Genomic DNA, 12,896 nt, shown 5'->3' with positions numbered 1-12,896 from the left:
CTTTTTGTCAACTGTATGTACGAAGGTAGGTATAACGTAGGCTTTGAATTAAATGTAATAATTAAGGGTTAATGACCCGCCCCGAGGTGTATATGGTGTCATGACGCCTGGTCCTTTGCTATAACCACCGAATAAAACCACCGAGTGAGCGAAGCGAACGAGGTGGTTTTATGAGGTGGTTATAGCAAAGGACCAGGCGTTATGACACCATATATACCGAGGAACAGGTGGGTCATTAACCCTATTATCATATAGCCTACCCACACTAACCCATTTAAGAGTAGAGTAGAGTAGAGTTTCCGGTTGAGTAGGAGCGACAAATTCCTTTATAAAACATACATCTTTTATTCAGTACATAAATTTGAACAGTGAATTTGAACAACATAAAACTTGTACGTGAAATGTATTTCTGTTCCAAGGCTTAAAATAAGAACAAAGTCGATTCATTATGTTACAAACTGTTGCACGCTCCGTATTTCTCCACTCGCCCATTCTCCAGTTTGTCGAGTTCGTTCGTATCAGGCGCTAAATCTCTGCCGGATTTCCTGAGGCTTTCCGGGATCCCTGTGCTTCCCAGCTCTTGAAAATCTCGTTCACTACGAACTCAGACACGACTTCTCCGAAGAAAGGTAGCATTTTGGTCCTCCAGCGCCATGACCGCTACTCAATGGTGGACCGTGGTGTTATTGTCGTCTGAACTTGAATGGGCGGGGGTGCAAATAATTTTATTTTCCATTTGCAGTTTAAACTGGACATGACTTGAAATAGATTTTACTGTCTTAAATATTATAGGTAATTCAGTGTTGTTTTAAGACGGCAAATGTTTTCTTTGAACAAAGAAACACGCACTACCGATGTTAATAGAGGGAGCCATCCCCCCTGCCATGCCTGTACTTATTCCCTTATCTTGGCAGATGGACGATTCCTGGATATCTCATTCTGATTGGCCAGCGTCCTGTTTGTCTGTCCTTCTGATTGGTTTAAACTTTCAAAAGTCATTAATGCACTCGTGCAATAATCAAAAATTTAATGCACGGCTGTTATGGCGTCATAACCAGCATGAAATGGGGCCTTCTGATTGGCCCACGTCCCCTGGCTATATGATAATATAATATAAATTTTTATTCACATTTGGTGATGACTTGCCATAGTATACACACACACACACACACACACACACACACACACAAATCCTTGCATCTCGAGAGATGATGATGTCAACTTCTACCTGCATAGTCCCTTGACCTCAAAGTCAACTAGACTATGTGGATAATCAGTGTAGAGCATTTCTAACCTTTAACCTTCGGGGTCATCAATATGGCTGCCGCACACCCAGAACCCCACGTCAGCGCAGTTAGTCCTCGTTTTTACCAAGACGAGAGCTATCTGCGAGGGTTTCTTGGAACTGTGGGTGACTTACAGAAGGCAAGGGCATTTCAAGATGTCGTCCTTGAAGTCGAGGACCGGCGGTTTCCCTGCCATCGGCTTGTTCTGTCCGCGGCCAGCCCCTACTTCAGGGCCATGTTTACAAGTGACATGGCGGAAAGTCAGCAGGAGACGGTTGTTTTACAGGTACAGTTGCTGTGACGTGGTTACAATAGAATGAAACGGGGATCTTTCAAATATTATGCGTATTATAGAGAACATGAAAACGGAGGGAAATCCATCGTTTACCCAAACCAAAATCTTCGCTATGAATGCCCCCCTCCCCACTTACTGATGCTGTCGGTGTTCAGAGGTTAAAGGTCAGCTTGGCGGGTCACATTCAGAATAATGAGTTTGAGGTCTCATACCGGACTTATGCCGTCCCCTTTATAACAATGCTTAATTATGCAACTTTGATGGGCGAAAATCCAATAAAGAAACAGTTCGGCCGGAGACGTTTTAATTTCTATTTCAAGATCACATATCCAGTAATCAATAAAAAAATTGTTTCCCAAATCTGACCGGTGGATCGATTTTTATAACATCTATAACTGCACATAAATACTATCCAGAAAGTGGGGCTTTCCTTCAGTGACCCGCTGACCACATTACTCAGGACAAGCAAACGTACACGTCCGAGAATCGCCCGAATGCCGAAACTTTTCCACCCGATCCTGTCAGAAATACACAACCTTTCATCTCAAATCCTTCGATATGACATGGGAGCGATAAAAGGCAATTTATCATCTACATAAACACACGATTTTGGGGCCCCATTCATATTTCGGAGGGAATACGTTTGAGTGCCCACCGGCGTGTTGTAGAACACATTTTTCGGCCTGTGGGGATTTGTAGAGTTAAGGGCCTCAAAATGACTGGCTTCGGAAAAATATAGTAGGGTGCACTGAAGGAATACCAAAAACGGATATGCTCAAGATTAGGGTACAAGCCACAAAATATTAGAAAACAACAAAATCATGTCAGCGTATCGCCTTCTCACGCCAACTTTGAAATGCCGCTCTGAGGAGGTCACATAACTACAACCGGCTCACACCAGAAGGGCAGTTGCGTATTAGGGCGCATTTATACACGAAATAGAAAACTTTTACAATCCAAACCATACAGTCTCAGAGTCAGCACATTCCGTGACCATGCAGTGCAGCTTGTATCTGGCCTCAAATAAGGCTTTTTAGCTCTCCTTCAACAGTTTTATCCGTACTACTTTATGTACCCGCGTCATAGACCCCGGGGTTCGCCCATTAATACTCTGTTCTGCTACCTTGTATTTCAAGTTAAAGAAAAAAAAAATTGCTTCCAAATATCAAAAACAGACAGGTGAGAGGAAGTCTGGGTAATTCATCAAAGTTGAAGGCCCCAGACCTAGAACTTTCCGCCATTTTCCAGACGTCATTGCGCTCCGGACACTGTTACGCTAATTGAAACAATGAGACAAGACTGTTTACATCCGAGGGCCCTCAACTTATTACCATGATACCCAGAGTTCCTCTTATCTGCGCGTGCATGGTAACCTCCAACCGTTTTGATTTGATCTTATGCTGTCGTAGGATCTGCTTGATTATTAATACCCTTATGATAGTACATGTACCTTGTGTGGTAAACGTTTCATCTTTGTTCTGCTACATTATTTTGCAGGGCTTGGATGCAGGTATTTTTGGGGAGATCCTGAGTTACATCTACTCGGGAACCCTCTATGTGTCGCTGGACAAAGTACAGCCCCTGTACCAGGCAGCCGACCTCCTCCAACTGGACTATGTGAGAGGCACCTGCAGCAGCTACATGGCCATGAACGTGGGGCGCTCCACCTGTGTGGACCTGTACAAGTTTGCTGATGTATTTTCTCTGGACAATGTTCAGAAATGTTCTCTGCAATGGATCGCCAGACACTTCACTGAGGTTCGTCTTTGTAAGGAAATTAGATATTGTTATATTACCTTAACCTCCTTGGTCTTCATAATTGGTCAGGCAAATGTCCCAAATGGTATTTATGTTGCACAAAGTGCAATGGAGATGAAAGAAATACAGAAATTATATGATGTAATGTCAGAAACGAAGCTTGCAGTGAGGTTACGATGTAATATTTTGGAAGACGCATCACAACAAAAACAGTTGGAGAAAGGAGACATCAAACAAAACTTGTTTAAGATCATTTAAGCTACATCGTTGTCAGCATTTATCTGAGCCGTGGTTTGGTTATTCAGACTGACTTCTGCTTAGCTGATGCATTATGCAGATTGCCAGTTATACCGGCCATACAGGTAAACATCAGAAAGTGTTTGCTTTTTTTTATAAGTATATATTTGTAAACAATTGTAACTTTCATATGTCCGATTTAGATCAAGACTAATTCACACATCTCTGCAGTACATAGGTATGTGTACACTCTGTACCTCCACAGGTTGCCTCCAGCAAGGAGTTCTCCAGCCTGAGTATAACTCAGTTGACTGAGATCATCAGCCATGATGAGCTGGATGTTAAAGAGGAGAGAACAGTGTGGAAGGCTGTGGTGAGATGGGTGCAACACAGTAGGGAGGACAGGTGGGTATATGTGTTCTGAAGTTGCATATTGTGGTTTTTACATGATATCAAATATGTTTGACTACGAAGATATCAGCTTGACCGACCCCTACCCTGTGCCCTACAGACTGCATCACCTTCCCAGCATCCTCTCTGACATCCGCTTCAACCTGCTGACCTCAGACGATACGGCAGTCATGTTGGAACATCCCATGGTCAGGCAGGATCCTGGGATCTCTGAGGTCATCAGGAATCTGGTACAGAAAGGAAACTACAACCTAAAGCCGAGGCTTGGGATGACTACAGAAATGGCTATTTGGCTCAATCCAACCAGGGGGAAAGTTTATACTTGGTACTTTGGAAACTTTATTTCTCAATCAACTTTGCAGTCCCTGTATACATAGGGGCTGAATTGCATTGATTTTACGGCATTCATAAAGGCCGTCATAATAATTAAATCAACATAATTGCACTTTAATAATTTAGGATATAAGCGGGATAAAACAATATTGAATATAAAATGGTAAAATCTATTAACATCAGCAGTTAGGTGAACAGAGAGCTTTGTGAGCTAGAGTATGTGGAATTAAGGACATCTTATGGCGGTTTGTTTTGCTTCGTGGTGGCTACATTGCAGCGCAGTTGTAGCAAGTCTCTACAACTCAGTCAACTGGAGGCAGAAACTGTCTGTAGGGATGTTTAGTGTCCTTCAGGATCCGCCGCAGCTCGCGTAGTGAGGCTTCCTGTCTACAGCAGCTGCTCCATACCAATGATTTTGCAGCAGAATTTGAATAAAAAGAAGAAGAAAAAAACTTTTTGACTTTGTTAGTTGCCAACAAGCATTGCACAATATCATTCCACCGTTTGTGATACTGGAATAAAAATCCTTCTAGATTGTATTCATATATCTTTAGGGGCTACAATATAAAATGTAATAAATAGAGCAGTGCATACTTCATTTTAGTTTCATCACTTTAGAAAGGTATGAGTTTCCAGTCCATTTTGATTGACAGTTTGTGATGTGTTTTTGTCTTTCCAGTTCCAATGAGCTCTTCTTCATGAATCCCCATGAAGAAAAGTACATCAGCTGCACTTACAAGCCCGAAGACTTCCCTCGTGTTACAGACATGGTAGTCACCAGTGATAACGACATCTACATCCTACAAACGGAAGAGTTAGAAGATGAGAATCAGATGTTCCTGGAGACCCAAATGTCCCTGTTTAAGTACAGCCATGCAGAAAACGCGTGGGAACAGGCAGGTGTGTCCTCAATATCTAAGGGACCGGGAGATGACTTTTCTTCCGACGATGAACGCCTTTGTGAAGTTGATCGGATTTTTTATTACATTGCCATTGATTCAAAAGAACATCGACCATTACTGAAGATGAGAAAGTACAACCAGGACATGAACCAGTGGGAGGAGTGTTCACAGTTGAAACTAAAGGGATGTGGATACCACCGTGACTTTGCAGCATTGTCATGCAGCCCATACCTCTATTTCCTCACAAGGTGGGAATTTCATCGCTACGACCCAAGCCAGGACCGTTGGAGCAAGCTGGTCCCACCAATGATCAGTGATGAAGTATGTACAGGTGTTGTCATGGGGACAGAGATTTTCTGCACAGATTTTCACAACACTCAGACTATGGTGTACGACACAGAGTCAGACTGCTGGCAGAAATTGCAAGGCTGGCCCAATCCAGGAAACCTTGGTATTAATTACAGTCCAAGTCTTTTCGTAGTGGAGAACAAGCTGCATATATTGTTGAAAGTCTATGACACTGCCAGCCAAGAGGCACCGACCTGGTCATCGATAGATTGCCGTGTGTATGTGTATGACAGGTCTGCTGATGCCTGGAGTGACTTGAAGGCCACCCTGCCTGATAAGAAATATCATGTATATGGCTGCGCCCCCGTGGCACGTGTGTACCTGCCATATCTGAAGGGAACATAAAACATATTCCCTCTCATGATTGTTATGTAGCTAAGGTTGCTATGCAGGATAAGCACCAACAGAGAACACAGCCCGATTGTTAATAATCCCAACAGGATTGTTTAAAATGACATTTTTGTTTAGATCTTGGCTTTTGGCGAATATATTTACAATAAGATAAACATTTAGTTTTTTGAAAAGGGGAACATTTAATTAATGCTTTGAAATGGGACAAAATTAATGCTTTGGAAAGGCTACATAGACCAGCTTGCCCGTGATGTGGGGCCTCGGGTCGAAGACCTAAAGAACGCTATGGGGGACAGAGACGTCTGGAAGGAGAGGGTGGACTTGGTCCGGGCAAGCAGCCCGCGATGATGATGATGATGAAAGGCTTAACATATAATGCTTTGGAATAGGGAAACATATAATGCTTTGAAATGGGAAACAAAATCAAATGGGACAAAATTAATGGAATGGGTAAGCATTTAATGTTTTGAAATGGGGAAACATTTAATACTTTGGAATGGGGAAACATTAAATGCTTTGGAATGGGTAAACATTTAATGTTTTGAAATGGAAAAAAAATTAATGCTTTGGAATGGGGAAATATTTGATGCTTTGAAATGGGAAAATTAATGCATTGGAATGGGGAAACATTTAATGCTTTATTAGTAGCACTTTGATCCTCGATAATAACGTTAATTCTCTCTTATAAATGTCTTAACGTCAGTTATTAACAGACATAATCATTATTCTCCGTAACGATTATTGTACATGTGTTCTATTTTTGAATTCTATGTATTTTCCGGTAGCGCAATATTTTTTAATCATCTAATGTTAGCCTGGTAATATTAGATATATAATGTTAGCCTGTCTAAGTTTCACTTCTAGCAGTCCTCCACTGGTCAGTCCCATCAGGAATTGACTCAATAGAGTTCAGGACTTTTGCTGAAGAAGCCATTTTGAAAGTTAACAGTATCCATGTTTATAAAGATTACACCAGTTTATGAAGGCGAACCAAAGTTAAACATGTCTTGCTCGAGATTGGAAGTTACCCGTACTACTATTTTCACCAGTTTACGTTCTCATTTACAATCTAACGTTATATCTTTTTCTATCATAGTAATAAATATCTACTGATATATTAAAAAATCGTCCATTTGATTTGATTTATTGAGATTGCGAACAACACATTACACGTGAATATTGCCGAGTGCTATTCTGTTTCAAGTCCCGTTGTAAGTTAATTAGGTTAATGTCATGTTCAAAGGAAAATACAGGCATAACAGTTGTTCAACTATAAGCCCATCAGCTGGACCAACAACTTATTACTAAATAATGTTGTAAGATCACTAACCGGCAAAAAAGTCGCAATGGAACAAAACTAATTGTGAAAACTCCTTTTTGTAACTCGTGGGTAATGTTTTCACTACGTTAAACATTCCATCTCAAGCCATGGCGCATCACCATTACTGCTACATTATATGGGTTATCAGTGTCTGTCTTGTTTCCGTACCCTTTGACCTTGGATTCATGCCATCAATATCAACATGGCTGCCGCACACCCAGAACCCCACGTCAGCGCAGTTCGTCCTCGTTCCTACCAAGATGAGAGCTATCTGCACGGATTTCTTGAAACTGTGGACGACTTACAAAAGGCTGGGGTACTGCAGGATGTCGTCCTTGAAGTCGAGGACCGGTGGTTTCCCTGCCATCGGCTTGTTCTGTCCGCGGCCAGCCCCTACTTCAGGGCCATGTTTACAAGTGACATGGCGGAAAGTCGTCAGAAGACGGTAGTTTTACAGGTAGGATTGGCGTAACGTGTGGTTAGAATAGAGTGAAACAGGGAACTTATGAAGATGCTACGTATCACACAGTGCATCTAAATTAGGCCCAAACCATTGTATACACCAATGTCGAACATTTCTTGGATGTTTTCCTCGCCATGCCCCCCCCTCCCCACATCTTTGGTATTGAGGGGTTAAAGGTCAAGTTTGCGCGCAATATTATCATTATCATGTATTTCTTAGCTTAAAAGTTAGATTTGCTTACAGTTATTCTAACAAAATAGCTATAACATAAAGCTGGTGTGTTACGCCGAATGGCAGTTATACTCCAGCTATATAGATACAGATACAGAGAATATTCATCGCTATATTCGCATTTAGCACTATAGGTTATGTTGATAGGATAGCAGGGTGAAAGGAAAATTTGACCTTCATTACATGATTAAACGAAATTGCCTAGATGCACACGCTTATATCTAAATAATACTTTTATACAATTTTTTAATACAATTATCTTTTCAGATAATTGTATAAACAGTGTCACGTGATTGTTTTACAGGGTTTGGATGCAAACATTTTTGGGGAGATCCTGAGTTACATCTACTCGGGAACCCTCCATGTGTCCCTGGACAAAGTACAGCCCCTGTACCAGGCAGCCGACCTCCTCCAACTGAACTATGTGAGAAACACCTGCAGCAGCTACATGGCCATGAACGTGGAGTGCTCCACCTGTGTGGACCTGTACAAGTTTGCTGATTTCTTCGCTCTGGTGAATGTCCGAAAATCTTGTCTGAGGTGCATTGATAGAAAATTTTTTGAGGTGGGTCTGATACTTTGATAGTAGGTCATTTCATCTTGTGATTTCCCTCTTAAAGAATGATGGTTAAAGTCTATCTGAATGAGTTTGTGCAGTAGAAAGTCATTGTAAAATTTTTGCAAAATACAGTACAGTAGCATGCCTTGCATAAATGGAGTTACAATTATTTTATCTACAGATAAAGATTTCATAACCTTTATACCTGTCCTCAAAATCATATAAAGAATACTACTAGTACGTGCTTTTAAGTGCTGTTTTGTTCAGTTTTCGAAAGCTTTACCAATGAAAGGTTGTTTTTCACAGTAACTGTTTAGTCAACAGTTTTACTGTTTAACAAGCATTATGTTAATGCTTACCCAACATGTACACTGCACATCCACAGGTTGCCTCCAGCAAGGAGTTTTGCAGCCTGAGTGTGAATCAGCTGACTGAGATCATCAGCCATGATGAGCTAGATGTTAAAGATGAGACAACAGTGTGGGAGGCTGTGGTGAGATGGGTGCAGCACAGCAGGGAAGAAAGGTGGGTATAGATGTTCTTTCTATAGGTGCGCATTGTTTTTTTAGCATAAATGATTAATAAAGAAGCTGATGTAATATCAGGAAGCTAACTAAATCTGCCACTACCCTATACCCTACAGACTGCACCACCTACCCAGCATCCTCTCTCACATCCGGTTCAACCTGTTGACCTCAGACTACACGGCAGCCATCTTGGAACACCCCCTTGTCAAGGAAGATCCTGGGAGCTCTGAGGTCATCAGGAATATTATGGTACAGGAAAGGAACCATGATGTGAAGCCGGGGCCTGAGGTAACCATGGAGATGGCTCTGCTGTTTGATACAGGACGCAGGTCAGTAAATACTTCTTTATCGTTTGCCTTCTTGGTTCTACTATCCATATACAAGGTTATTCCATATGTTGAGGACCTGCAATACTCATATTTACAGTCCCAATATAAATAGACTCTGTACCTATCTCCAACATACATATGTATACTGAATCTCATTTTATTTGAGACTAAAACATAATATTTGATAGATAGCAGCAGTACAAGCTGTGATTTGAACCTAAATATGTAAGACATTCTAGATCATGATAATTTACTATGTATAACTCTATTCCTTTCTATTTTTTGTAGTTCCAGAAAGCTCGTCTTTATGAACCCTCGAGAAGGGAAGTACATCAGCTGCAGATACAAAACTCAAGACCTCCCTAGTGTCACAGATGTGACAATCACCAGTGACAACAACATCTACATCCTGTCTCGTGAAAGAGACAGTAACGATCAATTGTCTGTGTTTAAGTACAACCATGCGGGTAATGTGTGGGAAGATGCTGGTATGTCCTCTGTATCTAAGTGGTTAAAACTGGAAAAACTGGACGGTCGTAGTTACTACAATGAGCACTTTGTTGAAGTTGATGGGATTTTATTCTATCTTGCTGTCCATCGAGTCGAAGGCTATGAGTCTGTGCAGATGAGAAAGTACAACCAGCACACAGACCAGTGGGAGATGTGTTCACAGCTTGAACTAGACAATACTATTTACGACTTCAGTGCCGCATTGTCTTGCAGTTCACACTTGTATGTCCTAACAGGCTTGGAATTGTACTGCTACGACCCGAGCCAGGACCGTTGGAGCAAGCGGACCCCACCGATAACCACTGATGACATCTGTTCAGCTGTGGTCATGGGAACAGAGATTTTCTGCTCAGATGGTAACTTCACTGTTGTGTACGATACAGAGTCAGACTCCTGGCAGGAACTGCAAGATTGGCCGGACCCGAGAAGCAGTAATATCAATGCTCTTAAGCTTTTCGTACTGGAGAACCAGCTGCACATACTGTTAACCTGTACCAGCAACTCCCAGGAAGGATACATAAATCTGGTATATGTGCATGACAGGTATGCAGATACCTGGAGAGACTTGGAGGCCAATCTGCCCAACGGTACAAGAGTGCTACATGGTTTTGAGTTCCCTGTGGCACGTATGTATCTTCCATATCTTAGTTCACATAATGAGGACACATAGACGAATAGAATTATATACCAGTACTTCCATGTCAAAGTCGATAGGATTTTATAGTATGTTTTTATGGCACTAGTTTTGTATGTGCTGATTTAATTACGAGATAGTACTTAGTACTCGCTTCAGGCACTTGTTTGCATCAGCATCAGCAGACCTGTCATAGCTTTGATTCATGTTGTTCCATATACATGTGCCATGAGGCACGTACCTACCATTGGTGCACTTGATATGGACACATAGAGGCCTAAATTTGGAAAACAACGATGACTATCTTGTTGAAGTTAATCAGAATTTGATGTTTTTTTTTTAATTAAGATAGTAGTGAGTAGTCTTGTCAGGCATGTTTTTGCTTGTATTGGCATCAGCAGACCTAGCTGCCTCTATTTTGATTCGCTAGGACAGTACTGTTTAACGCCATCTCGGTCTTATTTCAGTTTTCTATAAATGGTGTTATAGAATATAACTGTGCATTTAAAGTTGCACTTTGACATTTATCAGAAAATGAATGCTTGTTTCCACAGGCAGGCTGCCTAATGACGAATAACCTGATAAATATGTCTTTAAAACCAATGGATGGAAGGATTGTCTTTTTACCGGACAGCACATGCTTTAAGAAGCTTGTGAAGTGATTGTATTCTGTTCTATCTATCCTTTGATTCATTATCTAAATCTAGAGAGATTAAATTACCATTGTTTTCAACAAATACTCGGAAATGAAATTGGAATAGAAATATCTAGTTGCTATGTAATATTTCCACTATCATTTTTGTGCCTTGCACATGTACGCAAAATAGGCAGAACATCGTTAGTCAGACCACTTTCCTTGGTGACTTGCTTTCGCCAAGAACCACATCTTGCCAGTCTGTTACGAACTATACAAACAGCAAAGGTGAAATTCCTTAACAACATGTTATTTAGGGCAGCACTGATCACTTCGTGTTGACCCTTGAGCCACACAGCAGCAAGCAATATTGAAGTGCTGACCAGCAAAGGAGAATATGACATTTTCAGACAAGTCTTTGGTATAGAATCAAAGCGGAAGAAAGCGAATTCTAAGTGAACGCTCTACAATGTATGATAAATGCCTAGCATAAATATTATTTCTATATCAAATGACAAGCATAGATATTAGCCTCCTTCACCGGCCTCTCTGGGGGCATTGGCGTAAGTTGTTGTTGTGTGTGTGTTTGTTAGGGTGGTGGTATGCGTGATTTTAACTGGAAATACGCCACCGAAGGAAAATATGTCAGCAAAGGAAAAATGCCGGGAGAGGAAAATATGCCGGGAAGCTTGTACTCGCCCAGACATATTTTCCCTCCGCGGCATTTTTTTTTCTTTCCCGACATATTTTCATTGATTATAGCCCGAGACGTTGTTGCATATCGTAATGCAATTTATTAAAAGTTGGTATTGCTGATATCCGGACTCTGTCAACTCACTACGTGCTCCACGATAAGAATGTAAACATCAATCAAACGTAGACTTTTTGACAACTAGGCTGTAGAAAGAACAATGCTGTTATCTTGACATCCAGAAGTTGGTCATATGATGATAAAGATGGCAATAATTGCAAACATCTGGGTCCTTCAAAACCGCAATATGTTTCGCAAGAGGTGCGTTAACAACATCCAAAAATAATTTTATTGTCCACTAAAAATTCAAGGCTCATGCCTGGTATCCAGGACGTACGACAATTAGGAAAACATTTCTAAAAACGTTGCATTATAGAATTAATCTTAATCTTGTCTTACATTTACATTATTCTTAAAAGGCTTGTAAACACCACTCAAAGGTCAAATTTTATTAAATGCAAGGATGACGTGGATAACCTACTCATAGGTAAATACCATAGATGCATTTGTAACCATTTGTATGGAAAGATCTGGATTCTTTTATATATTTACACATTCTACGATAGCTTGGTAAATACATATCATTACTAAAATATGCAAACATAACTTAAGTTGTATGTGATACCCACAATGATAGAATGCCTAATATCCAAAACGTAAGTACATTTTATTTCGATATTTCTAAAACCGTTTGAATCGGTTTGTTTTGTGACTTTTGTCAGTCACTTATTATGTAGCGCAGTTTTTGGTTGACAGCTTTCTTTCTACATTTCTGAGATTTCTAACGAGGCTTTTGCAGTTTACAGTTTGTGGCCCCCACCAGGACCTTCCAGTCTTTTTTCCGTTTTTATGGTACAGCCTGAAGGTCTTTATTGAGTGACTGTGCAGAATAGGTACTGTCTTATATTTGTCCTAATGTTCATGAGGGATGTAAATAATACCAATATTATGAAATACACAAAGGCCTAGAAAGTGCAATAGATTTCCTTGATATTCATCATCATCATCGAACATCT

The 12,896-nt window shown here is 40.8% G+C and overlaps 2 protein-coding genes across 2 annotated transcripts; both read left to right on the top strand.

Annotated features, from left to right (window-relative positions):
* The first annotated feature begins 1,181 nt into the window (after positions 1–1,181).
* LOC118423910 (kelch repeat and BTB domain-containing protein 2-like) lies at positions 1,182–6,143 on the top strand. Its single transcript, XM_035832222.1, has 5 exons — positions 1,182–1,572; positions 3,079–3,339; positions 3,842–3,981; positions 4,088–4,312; positions 5,000–6,143. The coding sequence occupies exons 1-5, from the start codon at positions 1,318–1,320 to the stop codon at positions 5,913–5,915; spliced, it is 1,797 nt and encodes a 598-aa protein (XP_035688115.1). The 5' UTR covers positions 1,182–1,317; the 3' UTR covers positions 5,916–6,143.
* Positions 6,144–6,353: 210 nt separating this feature from the next.
* Positions 6,354–11,945, top strand: LOC118423911 (kelch repeat and BTB domain-containing protein 8-like). The gene is made up of 5 exons (XM_035832223.1): positions 6,354–7,699; positions 8,241–8,501; positions 8,881–9,020; positions 9,139–9,351; positions 9,640–11,945. The coding sequence occupies exons 1-5, from the start codon at positions 7,445–7,447 to the stop codon at positions 10,529–10,531; spliced, it is 1,761 nt and encodes a 586-aa protein (XP_035688116.1). The 5' UTR covers positions 6,354–7,444; the 3' UTR covers positions 10,532–11,945.
* The last annotated feature ends 951 nt before the right edge of the window (positions 11,946–12,896 follow it).

The sequence above is a fragment of the Branchiostoma floridae genome, chromosome 10 (assembly GCF_000003815.2).
Source record: "Branchiostoma floridae strain S238N-H82 chromosome 10, Bfl_VNyyK, whole genome shotgun sequence".
In the NCBI taxonomy this organism is placed as follows: domain Eukaryota; kingdom Metazoa; phylum Chordata; class Leptocardii; order Amphioxiformes; family Branchiostomatidae; genus Branchiostoma; species Branchiostoma floridae.
The sequence above is the reverse complement of the archived record's forward strand: the minus strand, read 5'-3'. Positions and strand labels throughout refer to the sequence as shown.